The sequence below is a fragment of the Lissotriton vulgaris genome, chromosome 8 (assembly GCF_964263255.1).
Source record: "Lissotriton vulgaris chromosome 8, aLisVul1.2, whole genome shotgun sequence".
Classification (NCBI taxonomy): Eukaryota; Metazoa; Chordata; class Amphibia; order Caudata; family Salamandridae; genus Lissotriton; species Lissotriton vulgaris.
In genome coordinates, this window is record NC_141696.1 from 1,265,874,048 (window position 1) to 1,265,889,131 (window position 15,084).

The window sequence follows — 15,084 nt, forward strand, 5'->3', positions numbered from 1 at the left end:
GTACAATAAACAGCGCTAGTTTTCTTTAACGAAATGTAGATTTTACTGAATACATTTATGTAAATATCTTTGCCACTGAATTTAGAATTGTTTTAAAATGGGCCACTGGATTCCAAAGTTGACTAATTACCCACTAAACTATATCAAGCCAGAGATGCAGGAATACGTCTGCATTGGGTATATTTCTCCTGAACTGAGTCATCCACAGAGGTGCATACTTGCAGGATCATCTTGCCCAAAATTGAGGAGGTGCAAATGTGTGCATTCATAGAAGACAATGTTGAAATTGCAAAAAAATATTTTCTTTACTATTGGTGGGGCCGGGGGTGGGTGACAAGTGGTGGAGCTGCATTCTGGGACAGGCTACTTTATCACAATTAACATCATCTGAGGTAAATGTTTGTGGCTGTGAGCATAAGTCTGAATCTTTGAGGTTGTTGGCTCCAGGATGGAGAGGGTCAGAAGGTCAGAACTGCAACATGTCTGATAGAGCAGTCTCAAATTGTAATGCGAGCTCCCATGACCTTGTTGGGTTTAACTAGTTGCCTCAAAATGCTAATTCAGTTCAGTGACCTGAACATTTGTAATCCATGTACTTATTATGTTACATTATCAAAGTTTCGAATAGTGTGCATTGATATTTTGTTATACTTAACCCATGCATGCAAAACATTCTTTTACATTATCTTTTAGAGTAGTCCAACATATTTTATGCTTTTTGAAATGACGATAGAATGATATTGAGTGACATATATAAACGGCCTAAAATGAAATAATAATGGTGATGTATTGTATTCCGTTTACCTGAAAATAACAGTTTTTAGAGAAAATATACTTTAGGATATTAGGTATTTAAGTAGTAAATCTTATTGAATACATCTATTTAAAGAGTGATGATTGTATGAATTAGTGTAGCTCTTTCCACAATAGCCACAAATATGTCTTCATAGCATTTTTTCTTGGTACCATTAAATATCCTTCCTCAGAGGCGCAGACACAGCTCCATATTACCACTAGATAACCAGCCCAGCAGTGTCCTTGGGAGAGTTCTATTTTGCCACAGCCAATGCACATTACATTGAAGCGTTCTGGCAGACTTAAGGCTCTTATTTATGTCTGCATGTTGACAGTTACCACATCTTGCTGTTGTAACATTGCCTCTCTGTCTTTCCTCCTTTATTGGTCAAGACGAGTGCTTTGCCACCTTTCCCAGAAATCGGGGTATATCTTCTCCATTCCCCGGCTACCTTTCTCTTTGTATCCAGTGGGACTATAGTGATTTGGAGGAAATCATTCCTATTACCTATTATTTGGTTGTTTTGGCAGCTATGCTTATACCTTGCATATACCACTGACCTAAAAAGTCTCAGTAATATTTTCTAATGCTGTTTTGTTTTTCTTTTCTGTAGCTCAATTCAGTGACCTATATGCATTTTCGTATAACCCTAAACAAAGTGAGATGGAACGGTTAGAAGGATGGCAGCTTATTGACATATCAGAAGAGTATCGTCGTATGGGTGTGCCCAACTCCGACTGGCAGCTGTCGGATGCAAATAGAGACTACAAGGTAGTGTTTGGTAAAACCTTATCAATAAACTTTAATTGCTGTAGGAGGGATCTGATTTGGTAGTGAACTTTTTATATAGTTTGCCAATAGGTTACGAATTGTGTACAGAAACTCTTGGTATTCCAACTTTCTCAAGGCCGCTTGAACATCTAGTGTACTTTTTATGCCTTACATTTTTGGGTTCATAACTAAGAGATGGAACAAGGCACAGAATTGCACAGGGCTTCAGAAAATATTTTGTTATGTTGGAGCATTTGAGTACTTCAAAATATATTTTAATCATGTATTTTTTATGTAACCCATGTGTTCTTTATAGCTGAAAATGCACATGATTGTAGTTTTGCTCAAAAATCTCTATCCATATGAGAGTAGCCATAATATTACACCTTCTTCTACATTACTACTCCTATCACTCATCTGTACATATTAATGGGGCAGTTCTGGTGTAACCTTTGGTAGTCTTTTATGCATCCCTTCCTCCTATTCCTTTTTGGGGGGTGGGGTATCGCAACCTGGGCTTCATCCTGGACACCTCCCTCTCCATGACCTGACAAGTCAACGCCGTCTCCTCGTCTTGCTTCAACATCCTGCGCATGCTACGCAAGATCTTCCGGTGGATCCCCACCGAGACCAGGAAGACGGTCACCCAGGCCCTCGTCACCAGCCGACTGGACTACGGCAACGCCCTCTACGCTGGAACCACCGCCAAGCTCCAGAAGAAACTCCAGCGGATCCAGAACGCCTCAGCCAGACTCATCCTCGACATCCCCCGACGCAGCCACATCTCCGGACATCTGAGAGACCTGCACTGGCTCCCCGTCAACAAGAGAATCACCTTCCGTCTCCTCACCCACGCACACAAAGCCCTACACGATCAAGGCCCGAGCTACCTCAACAACCGCCTCAACTTCTACGCTCCCAAACGCCATCTCCGATCAACCAGTCACGCCCTCGCCGCTGTCCCCCGCATCCGAAGAGCAACAACAGGAGGAAGGTCCTTCTCCTACCTGGCTGCCAAGACCTGGAACTCCCTCCCGACCGACCTGCGCCTGACCCAAGACCACCTCTCCTTCAGGAAGAAGCTCAAGACCTGGCTGTTCGAGCAGTAGCGCCCCCCCCCCCCTCCACCCCCCCAAGCGCCTTGAGACCCTCCGGGTGAGTAGTGCGCTCTATAAATGTCTTTGATTGATTGATTACCTCTAGGAAGTACAACAGGCCATTGCACCACATATCTGATTGGATGGAGAGGTAATGAAAGATAGCATCCAGTATTGTTCTACACAGCAATTTGTAAACCAGTTGATCAGTTTCCGGAATAGCAACCTGGTGAGATAGGCCAGGATGTTATTGAGCCATGGTGAAAAAAAGATTCCTACCCTCCCTACTCACCCACTGTGAACACGCCTCCCGCCTTCTCAAGCATCCCCGTCATTCTGGGGACTAGTTGTATTCCCCTCTCACCTGTCTCACCTAGACCCCCTCCTCATCTCACCTCCATCCATGCCCTCCCTTCTCCCAAACCCACTCCCAAACCCCTCTCCTGCATGCTTGTTAAATGCCGCTCAGCTGCCCGACATGCCTTAGAAATCTCTGAAACCATCCTTAGCGAATCCATCAACATTGCGTTCCTTACAGAATCCTGGCTTAATGACCACTCTACAAGCATTCTAGACCTACTCTCACCCCCGGGCTACTCCATCATTAGGAAAGATAGACCCATTCGAAAAGGCGGTGGTGTAGCTATCATCTTCAAAGACGAACTACAGCTCTCCCTTATCAATAACGCCGAATATGCCTCCTTTGAATACCTTGTAGCCGAACTCAAAATACAGGGCTCCCACCCCATCCGCCTTCACAATATATATAATCCGCCCGGAAATCACTACCCATTCATTGATGAGCGATCTAACCTCCTTACCCAATCCTCAATTTCCAAATCTAAAAACATCTTCCTGGGAGACTTTGACCTCCATTGGAATGATACCAAAGACCCTTCAATCTCCCTCCTCTCTGACCTTCTCGAAATTAAGGACCTCAAAAAAATCTGTCAGTCACCAAACCATTCCAAAGGAGCCACCCTTGACGCTATCATTACCTGCAAGGATTTAGCCCTCCTATCTAATATCATTCCCATTGACTGGTCCGACCATCACCTTATCCTGTTCTCTATAACTACCTCTACCTGCCCCCCTCCTACCAAAACTATTAAACCCATGAAACTGATCAGAAATCTCAGTCATATCCCTCCCGACTTACTTGAATCCAAACTACATGCCCAACTTCTCGCTATTCCTCCCTCCCTTAAAGCAGTCACTGATACCCTTGACCTTCTAGCCTCTCTAAAACTCCAAAAACAAAGAAATATCCCCTCCAAATCATGGTTTAACACAGAGCTAAATAATGAAAGACGCAGACTCAGACTGACGGAAAGATTATGGAGACAACACCCCTCTCCTTCTAACCTGGCCCACCTCAGACTTGCTAGATCGTCCTACAAAAAACACATCTTTAGTCAAAAAACGTCCTTCTTCAGGACACAACTAGATCGAGCACAGAATAGGCCAAGAGAACTATTCAACATTGTGCGCAATCAAACTGCTTCCGCTACCCCTTTCCCACTGGCCTCGACGACTAGATGTGAAGAAATAGCTCTCTTTTTTTCAGACAAAATTAAACAAATTGAGCAATCCTTCCTCTCTACTGTGATCCCTACCGCCATTCCGAACATCTCTCTTAATATCCCCCCTCCATCACAACTCCCCCCTACACTCACCACTACCTATCACAACTCTGATCTCCCTCACCCCCCCTTACCCTCCAATCTCCTGGACTCCAACCATCCTAATCCCCTTCCTAAAAACAATGCTGCATGGCATAACTTCCAGCCAGTCACTGAAAGAGACGTCTTTAACATCATTACCAAACTCAAGCCTTCCTCCCACACCAAAGACCCTCTCCCCTCCAAACTTGTCCAAAACCTTAAACACATCATCACCCCTTCCTGGACCTCTATTATCAACAGCTCCCTTACCACCAGCTGTGTCCCCACTTCTTTGCAACTTGGCCAAACCACCCCCATTATCAAAAATCCTTTGGCAGACCCAAACGACCTCAATAACCTTCGTCCCATCTCCAACCTTCCTATCTCTCTAAAGCCCTGGAAAAATGTGTCCTTCTCCAACTAGATAGACACATTGAACACTTTAACTTACTAGACCCCTTCCAATCTGGCTTTAGGAAAGGATGCAGCACTGAAACCGCCATGCTAAACATTGTTGACGACATCCACCACTCACTTGACAATGGCGAATCTAGCCTTCTGATCCTCCTTGATCTCTCTGCAGCATTTGATACTGTTAACCACTCTGCTCTACTCAATGTTCATAGAGATCGATTCGGCCTGAATGGTACGACACACAAATGGTTCGTCTCATACCTACAACACCGTTCTCAACAAATCAAAGTCCACAATTGCTTATCTAACCCTACCTCCTTCTCCTTGGGAGATCCACAAGGATCCATCCTCTCTCCCTCTCTCTTTAACCTGGTCATGGAACCCCTCACACTCATTCTTAAACAAGCCTTGGATCAACTACCATCTCTAAGTCGATGACACCCAACTCTATTATAAGATTAAAACTCATGCTGACATCCTTCACCTCAACAACACTCTCATCAAGATTCAAGCCTGGTTCCACATTAACCACCTCAAACTCAACCCTAAAAAAACTGAAATTATTCTTTTTTTCCCCTAAAAATAACCAGCTCCCCATCCAGAATTGGATCCCAGACCTCAATGCCCTCAACTGCTCCTTATCTTTGTCCTCCTCAGTCAAATCACTAGGGATCTCCCTTGACAACCCCCTAACCCTCAAGGTACACATCAACAATTCTGCCAAAGGTGCCCTCTTCACTCTCCGCCACCTTAAGAAAATTAAGCCCTTCATCCCTATTGATGATTTCAAACTAGCAGTCCAATCCCTTGTTCTTTCTCGCATCGACTATGACAATGCCACTCTCACCGGAATTCCCAAGATCCACCTAGCACCTCTTAAATCTGTGCTTTACCTTGCAGCTAGGCTTACCACAGACTGCAAGCGATTCGACCACATCTCCCCTGCCCTTAAAACCCTTAAATGGCTCCCCATTGAAGGTAGGTCCACTTACAAAACAGCCTTCATTACACACAAAATTCTCCATCAGAACACTCCGACCTACCTCGCTAACAAACTCACTAAAGCCCTGCTCCCGTTCCTTGAGAAGTACTAACACCCTCCTTCTTATCCCCCCCCTTCTAAAAAAGAAAACCACTCAGTCACGATCATTTTCCGGCAACGCTCCTTGCATTTGGAATGCCCTTCCAGTTGACCTTCGCTGCAACCCTTCCTACTCTAGCTTCAAAAAAGGACTCAAACTACATCTCCTCAATAAATACTGGGGACCCTAATACCTATCTGTTCTTCTCCACCGGCCACATCTGTCCGACCCTAGATGCATCCGCCCTCTCTTTATCAGCCTTACTCGCCCTTCCTCCTCGTCACTTCCCCATCCCTGTTTACCACCTTCACTTTTCCTTGCACCCCCCCTTCCCTTGTCCACCCTCAGCCCTCATCCCCTCCAACCCCACCCACTTCTGCCCCTCCCTCTCTCTGCCTTACCATCCTAACTGTCCACTAACCTCCCTATCCTGACTGCAATTTTTCCGGCTCTCTTTTCAATTTTTGCCTTATGATATTTTTGATTATCACTTCTTTCTCATTTTGGTGTGCTTATTTCCCATATTTATCTCTTTGAAATCTGTCATGCAGAGACTTATATGCTATATATATACACTGGTGCTATGTATGTTCCCTGTCTTATTGACCTTCTTGTCTCAAAAAAAATGTAAAGCGCTCTGATACCCCTGGGTCCAGCCAGCGCTATATAAAACCTCTAAAATAAATAAAACAAAGATAGAGCACAAGAATCAGTTATTGGACTGGTGCAGGAATTATGGCCTTTATGGGGGAACTAAACATGTGAAGGATCTTGGGTGTAAAATGCAATTTGCTAGGAATTGACTTAGCAATGTGACATTTCATCAGCAGAACAATTAGAATATTGGAGTACTGGGGGTATTTGTTGTGATAGAGACATCTAGCTGCAGATTCCATAACTTTTAAAAGAACTTCCAGGCGTCAGGCTGGATCCCGGAAGATTTTTCTTAGCAGGACCCTTGCGCACCAGTAGGTGGCTTCGGTTGACTCCGGGAGACATCGTCGGCGTCCTGTTTGTCGTAGTCGTCGTGACGTCCGTGTCGTCAATATAATCACCACTGCTGCGCGCTGTCAGTTCTTTTCTTTCCGCGCCAGCCAGTGCCAATCCGTTGAAGAGCGCTAACCCCTGTCAATTTTTGCCAGACTTTTTTTCGACTTTGGTTGACTCCTTTTGGTGTGTAAGATGTCATCCAAGAAGACCTCTGGGTTCAAGCCGTGTGGCGCCTGTCACTGCGCCATGTCGTCACAGACCCACACTTAGTGTGTCTTTGGTGCCTGGAGCGCAACCATGACTCGTAGTTGTGCTCCGACTGACGGGCCATGGCGCCGAAAGCTTTCAGGGAGCGGTTCCTAAAGGTACTCGCGGCCCGGCATCCGGTACTGCGTAGGTCGGTCTTGGTCCCGGTCCAGGTCTCGGTCTAGAGGAAGGTCCAAGCACCGTTCCAGCAAATCAAAGTCCTCTTCAGCGAAATCGTCTAAGTCAGGTTAGAGGCACCACAAAAAGCACAAGAAGTTGAAGAGTACTTTTACTTCACCCCGCCAGTCTCGCAACGCGGCGGAGGAACCTCAGCGTTTGAGGCCCTGCTCCGCAGATCGGGTGCCTGTGTTGGCTCCGCTTTTCCCTCCCTTTCCGGGTCCGGGAACATCCCCCGCCCAGCTTAGAATTTTACAATTCCATGTGCATTGTATTTTGGCGGTCTGACCCTGCCGTCGTGCCTTCAGTCCCTGCTGACTCTGATAATAGAGGCGGCCCTGTGGATTCCGCGCCTGCGGCCCTGGTGCCACGGCTTCCGACTGGACCCATTCCCGGGTCCGGGCCGGCCGCACTTCCACAATGACCTTTCCCGGTGATGTGTTCTGCGCCAAGGCTCTATGTGTCGCCAGCGGCGCATCCCCAACTTTCATACCCGACGACACAGAGCTGGTCGGGTGACCGCCGACGGAGCCGTACGGTGCCATGTCGTTCAACCTGCCCTTTTCTGAAGGGTTGGGAATAGATGAAGACAGGATTCCTTAGAAATCCAACAGCCCTAGAGATGGACTGGTATGAGGAACTGGGTGATGCCAGTGGTTTGGGCACCTCCCCAGACTCTGGCATACTGTCTCCACCTACCCTGGCTACGGAGGAGGGGGCATCATTTGCCATGGTGGTGCGAAGGGCTGTGGAGGTCCTGTCCCTGCAACTCCCTACAGTGGCAGTCAAGACTAATGTCTTGACAGAGGTCCTGCAGCCTGGGGTCTCCAGCTCTGAACTCTTGCTGCCTTTTATTGAGGCCTTGATGGACGTCTCCTAGGTACCTGGTCCAAACCCAGCACAGGGGCGCCTGTGAATAGGACGATTGCCCACCGCCATCGGCCTGCACAGGTGACCCACTTTTGCTCACCACCCACCCCACCAAGTTTAGTGGTCCAAGCTTCCACTCCTGTGGCGCATTCACTTCCACACCTCCGTACAGAAAATCCAAGAGACTGGAGAGTTTTGGAAAGAAAATGTTTTCTTCCACCAGTCTTGCATTGTGGTGGGTGAACACTGCATGCCTTTTGGGCCGTTATTCCCATTCTGTATGGGACACGGTTGCGCAAGTGTTGCCCAGGGACTCTGAGGAGGACCGAGCTCTAATCTCCAAAGCTTTTTCCGAACGGAGAGAGGACACAACAGACTTGCTAGACAGAGCGATTTCCAGGATGGTGGCCGTCCGTCGACACACCTGACTGAGAACATCTGGCTTCTCGGGGGACGTCCAAGCTAACCTCACGGACATGCCCTTTGATGGCTCCCGTCATTTCATAGTCAGGGAAAAAGCTGCCCTTGAGCGCTTCAAGGACTCAAGGACCACAGCCAAGTCCTTGGTCCTCACCACAGCCTCCCGGCCGGCATCTGTTTTCCCTCCTTTCATGGCTTCGGAAGGAGCTACTTGCCACGCCAACCCTTTTCCAGCCAGAGGTCCCCGTAAGCTCCGCAGCCTTTGCGGGCCGTGAACACTGGTCAGGAGGCCAGAGGTCAAGACAGGCCACAACCCCCTCCTCCACCACAAAACCTTCCTAGTCCGATCCTCCAGGATCATCTACAGCCAGTTGGTGGCAGAGTACGCCATCACCTCCACCACTGTCAGGATATCACGACGGGCATGTGGGTGTTCCAAATAGTGCAAAGGGGTTACTCCCTTCCCTTCAAGACTACTCCTCCAGCCAGGCCTCCAGTTTACAATCGGTTGACGCAGGATCACCTTGCCCTACTCTGCGAGGGAGTCGAGACATTCATTGCCAAAGGAACTATAGAGAGGGTGCCCGGGCCAGAAGTAGGCTATGGTTGTTATTCCAGCTACTTTCTGGTCCCAGAGAAGGAGGGAAGCCTTCGTTCTATCCTAGGACTTGGGGCCCTCAACGGCTTCCTCAAAAAGGAGAAGTTCAAGATGCTCATGCTAGCTCAGGTTCTGTCTGCTTTTGACCCAGGACACTGAATGGTAGCATTGGACTTGCAGGACGCCTATTTTCATATCCCCGTCCTGCCTGCCCATCATCGCTATCTGTGGTTTACGGTGGGCCACAAGCACTTTTAATTTGCAGTGTTCCCGTTCGGTTTCACCAGCGCCCCTCAGGTGTTCACAAAAGTGATAGGGGAAACATCCTTTACAACGAAACTTTTATGACGCAAAGCTATTACAACGCAGGTTTTACTACGCATACCTTTACAACGCATTACACTGGGGGGCGCTCTAGGATAGGGAATAAGTTTAATTTACTATCCAACACCTTCCCTAGTGTCCAAGGGGACTGGAGTTGGAATAGTAAATTAAACTATTCACTATCCAGCACCCCAAAGTGTAATGCGTTGTAAAGGTATGCATAGTAAAACCTGCGTTGTAACAGCATGCGATGTAAAAGCATGCGTTATAATGTCATACATCCAAGTGATAGTGGTTGTCGCAGCCCATCTGCAGAGATCGAGATTTCCAGTCTTTCCCTATTTCGATGACTGGTTGTTAAAGGCGGGCTCGTCCCAAACAGTTGTCTTTCACCGCCAGACTACGGAAAACCTGCTGCATTCGCTTGGGTTCACTGTCAATGTGCCGAAGTCACACCTGACCCCCTCTCAGACGCTCCCTTTCATTGGAGTGATTCTGGACATGGTGTAGTTTCGGACCTATCCTCCCGAACGGCGAGTCAAGGATATTCAGGCTATGATACCGATGTTTCGGCCTCTCTCCTGGATTTTGTTGAGAATGATACTGAGGCTATTGGGCCTTATGAGCTAGTGACCCATGCACAGTGGCATATGCGGGTTCTGCAGTGGGCCTTTAAGTTCCAATAGGCACAGCATTGAGGAAATTTCATCGACCTGGTTCAGATTTCAGAGGGCCCTGCGAGAGACCTGCAGTTGTGGCTAACAGACTGCGATTGGTTCAAGGGCAGACCCCTCTCCCATTCCCAACCAAATCTCACAGTAGTGACGGATGCGTCCCTTCTGGGATGGGGTGGCCATCTGGGGGAGGTGGAGTTCAGAGGACTCTTGTCTCAGGCGGAAGCCAAGCTCCATATCAATCTGTTGGAGCTTCAGGTGATCTGACTGGCATTGAAAGTCTTTTTACCGTCAATGAAGTGAAGTCTTGTACAGGTGTTCACGCACAACACTACCGCAATGTGGTACTGCAACAAACAGGGTGGTGTGGGGTTGTGGAATCTTTGTCAAGAGGCCCTGCGTCTCTGGACTTGGCTGGAATATCAGGGCATTTCCCTAGTGGTTCAACACCTGGTCGATTCTCTGAACGCCAGTGCGGACGAGCTCAGACCGAAGGTGCCTTGCGGATCACGAATGACATCTCCATCCCGAGGTGGCACAAGGTCTCTTTCAGCGGTGGGGTGATCTTTTGCTAGATCTGTTCGTCTCCGACGAGAATGCTCAATGTCAGCAGTTTTTGTGCATCGGAGGTTCCAAGGCGGCTCTCACTCGGCGACGCTTTTCGCCGCGAGTGGAACTTAGGCCTCCTATACGCCTTTCTGCCCATACCACATCAGGAGCGACCGGGCACAAGTTATTCCTGTGATTCCGACTAGGCACAGAGAGTTTGGTATCCCCAGCTTCTAGACATGAGCATCAATCCTCTGATCAGGTTGCCCCTTTGGGGGGATCTTCTGTTGCAGCAGCAGGGGAGGGTTCTCCACCCGAACCTGTCCACTCTGCATTCTTGCATGAAGATTGAGGGGCGACAGTTGACAGCTTTCAACCTCCCTCCCGAAGTCTGTGAGATTATTTTGGCAGCCAGGCATCCCTTCACAAAATCGGTACACGCCTGCTGATGGAACATATTTTTAAACATTGTTCAGACCAGTCTATTGACCCCCTATCTGCTCTTTTATCAGAAGCCCTTCTGTTTATACTCTCCTTGACCCAGCAGGGCTCCGCTCTGGGCACATTGAAGGGCTATCTTTCAGCCCTCTCCTCTTATCTTCGACTGCCTGATCAACCTTCTCTATTCAAATCTCCTCTTGTGCAGAGATTCTTGAAGGGGTTAACCCATGTGTTTCCCCCTTCACCTTTTATTATGCAATGTGGGATCTTAATTTGGTTCTCACCTTTCTGATGTGATAACCTCTGCCAGGAGGGTAAGTGAACTGCAGGCACTGTCTTCCTAGCCTCCTTACTTGATGGTCTTTGCAGACAAAGTGGTGCTCCGCTCAAGGGCATCTTTTCTGCTTATGGTGGTAACACCCTTTCATATGGGGCAGCCAGTTACTCTAGCCACCTTCTATGCCCCTCCGCACCCTTCCAAGGAAGAGGAGAATCTCCATCGCCTTGACCCAAAAAGAGCATTATCGTTTTACCTCGATCGACCAGAGAGTTCTGGGTGGATGATCAACTCTTTGTATGGTACGTGTGGGCAAAGAAAAGGCGTGCTGTCCAAAAGAGGATTATATCCCGCTGGGTTATCCTCTGTATAAAAATCTGTTGCGTCATAGCGAAGAAAGATCCCACCAGCGCAAAAGGGGCCACCATAGCTCTTCAGCTTGGTGTTCCCGTATTGGATATCTGCCAAGCAGCCACGTGAACATCACTGCACACATTCACCAGATACTAGTGCCTGGATTCCCAGGTTTGCAGAGAAGGCCATTAGGTTGCTCTGTTTTCCAGGATTTTCTGGTCTAAACCTTTCCGCAGTTCCACGTACGGGGATGGTATTGCTTGGGTATCTGTTCAAAGTTAAGAAATCTGCGGATTGACAAGTTACCTTACATTCGGTATCGCCTTATCTGGTAGATACATGATCTAGCCACAGATTCTTTAGCGACCCACCCATCCTCCACGCACTGCAGAATTGTTTTTTTAAGTGTCGGGGATGTTCCCCTTCAGGGCCCTAGCTGTTAATTTTTTAACATACCATGGTCCATCACTTCATGGCTTCGCGCGCGGTAAGCCATGAAAAGTACTGACGTCAGCGCGCCGGAGTGGCGGTTATATTGAAGACGCAGACGTCACCACGACAACGAACACGAGATCGACGTCACATGGATTCGATAGACGCCACCTACTGGCTCGCAGAGGTACTGCTAAGAAAAATCTTCCAGATCCAGCCTGACGCCTGGAAGTACTTTTCAAAGGTAAGAAATATGTGGCTAGATCATGTCTCTACCAGATAACGCGTTACCGAAGGTAAGCAACTTGTCCTTTGGGTATACATTATTATGGGTATACATTATTTGTAATACAAAATTGTCCAGAGTAATCTGTCTTTTTCTGAGGACCAGATTTTCAGAAAGATGAAGACCGATTGGTGTTCTTGTATCTCCTCCTTGTGTCACACCCCAGGACTTACTGGCACAGTACAGTAGGTTAACTAACAAGGTGATATTAAAGTTATAGATTATATGGTTCTTCTGGGCCGCGGTGTCGACAGAATAGGTTGTTGGAGGGGAGTCGTCAGCACTCATAGATGCGACGTGAAGTACACCCTCCACTGCGTATGCCCATGCAGAGTGAGAGTCGTCCTCTCTATGTATTGACCCCAGCGAATAGCTGTTTTGGTCCCAACGGCTCTTAGCCGTAAGTATTTTGGAAAACCCATCCTTTTACCTTTTTCACACTAAATTCCTCACGGCAGGGTGCACCTTAGTGCGTGTACACCACCGGAGGATCACATAACTTGGTCCTGACGAAAGCTGAGCGACTCGGGCTCATATAAGCAGAAACATGTCGACCTGAACTTTTTTCTCACTGTGGACTAGGTGTCTCTAATTGTCGAGACCTTCCCTATGTTTCCACTTTAAATTGTTTTTAAACCAGTGCAGGTTGGACTATTAATAAAATAGTTGACAGTCACAACTACGCACTTTTTAACCTTTTTTTGCACTCACCTAGCACGATTTGGCTTTTCTTTTTGCACCCTCAACACACACAAGAACCAGCTCCGCTGTAAACAGGCGTTGTAGCACACTGGAAAGACACTAGGTCTTTCCAGTGGGAACCCAGTGATGAAGCATGTCACCACTAGGTTGGTGAGTGAGGGTTCTTATTTAACCCGTCTTTTGTTCCTTTCTCCACTTTCCCTTCCCTAACACGTCAAAAGAAATAGCTCCTCTTTTGAAGTGGTGTTTTGGTACCATCACTCTTCTGTTGTTTAGTAAATATTTATTAGGGGTAAGAGAGTGAACTAAAAAACCTTTACTCTCTCTTTGTTAACGTGCGATATTAAAGTTATGGCTGTGGGTTTCATTTCTGTGGTTACTTAAACCTATGAATGCGAGTGACAGGACTTCACTAGGACACTAACTCTTAGCTGCTTTTCAAGACGCTGGAAGGGGATTTGTTTTTTTTGCTACTTTGTAAAATACAGTTAAAAAAAATATATTATACTTTGTGCCTGGGGGATGTCTGAAATTATCCAGTAACCTCATTTGGCCAAAAACCTTCAGTTAAAGCAGCATCTATTATGTCGCATATAAAAAAGTAGTTTCTACATTATTCACTAGGATACTCTGTGGCTCTTTTTAAGACAATCACATCTCTACCTCATTACTGCATAATCTGTGTATGGCCCCTTATTCAACATTGTGCAATTCTACTTTGATGAATACTTTATTAACAGTACTTTCTAAAGTACCTTTCCCTTGTAAAAGATTTAAATCAAAACATAGATCTATAGTAGTATGAATGAGTATTCTTTTAACCTCATCCGCGCTAAGCGTTTTCCCGCTGTGCGCTAAAGATTCGCAAATCCCGGTTTACATGACGAGCTCAGCTCGTCATGAGCGTACGACAGGTGTACCTCATGACGAGCTGAGCTCGTCATGAGCGTGGAAGGGGTTAATCAGTACTTAATTTGTGGAAAATAGAGTGCCGGTGCCTGAAGCTCTGCTCAGAAACCGGCGGCGGTTCAATTAAAGATTGGCAAGCCGAATACAAAGGCTGGTAGACTATAATCCCCTACCAGACACCCCTCCTCTTTTTTCTTGCTCTTGAAGTTTCCTGATTTCTCTCTGTGTGACAGTTTAGCCATCTTTCTCTTCCTCCGTCTTTCCGATCTGTGTGTTTAGCTCTCTCGCACTTGGCGAATCTCTGATGCGAAAAATAAGTGCCGTTCCCCATAAATAAGTGCCGGTGGCCCCGCCAGCGACAATTCGCCCAAATTAGGTGGTACTTGCAAAGCAGTATGTAATTCTCCTAATCTAAATCATTAGGCATGGAGGCCAAATAGTGGTCACTTGGACTTGATTTTGTTTGCTATGGATTCATAGAAAAAAGATTCTGTGTTGCAAACACATTCACTCACCACAGAAACTCACATTCCTTACTTATTTATTTAAACCATACCACTCATTGTATCTTGTAATCACCAACCTTTTATTTTCCCCTATCACTAATGGCTAGAAACAGGAGTGTTTTTATTCCAGGTGTATTCAATCTCAAAAGGGCAGTTTTATTCATTTTGAACTCACTTCTTCAGTTATCTACATGGCTTTCTTTTTTTTCCTATTTTAAGAATATCACTTAATGTTTAGATGCCCAACAGAGTTGAATTTGCTTGTAACAATTCAAGTTCAACTGGTAAAAGTCTAAAGTCTCTAGGTCACTCCCAGTGCAGTTTCCTGTTATTGTAGTTGAAGCTCAGGCAGTGCAAGACGGGTGCGTTCAGTGGTCTCCCTCCTGTAGTGGCAGCTCTTGTACTGTGGGGGCTGCGTCAGCCACTTCAGTCAGAGCTTGACCACTGGGTGGGGATCAGCTTGGCAGGCTCACACAGTATCACTCTTTTGTCAGCAGTAGCAGCC

General features: G+C 46.9%; 1 protein-coding gene across 2 annotated transcripts in view; it reads left to right on the forward strand.

Annotated features, from left to right (window-relative positions):
* MTMR6 (myotubularin related protein 6) overlaps positions 1-15,084 on the forward strand; it is a 439,692-nt gene that overhangs the window by 238,896 nt on the left and 185,712 nt on the right. For both annotated transcript variants that reach the window (XM_086935180.1, XM_086935181.1), the window contains one exon: positions 1,410-1,567. In XM_086935180.1, the coding sequence (XP_086791306.1) occupies positions 1,410-1,567 (158 nt within the window). The remainder of the gene's footprint in view (positions 1-1,409; positions 1,568-15,084) is intronic.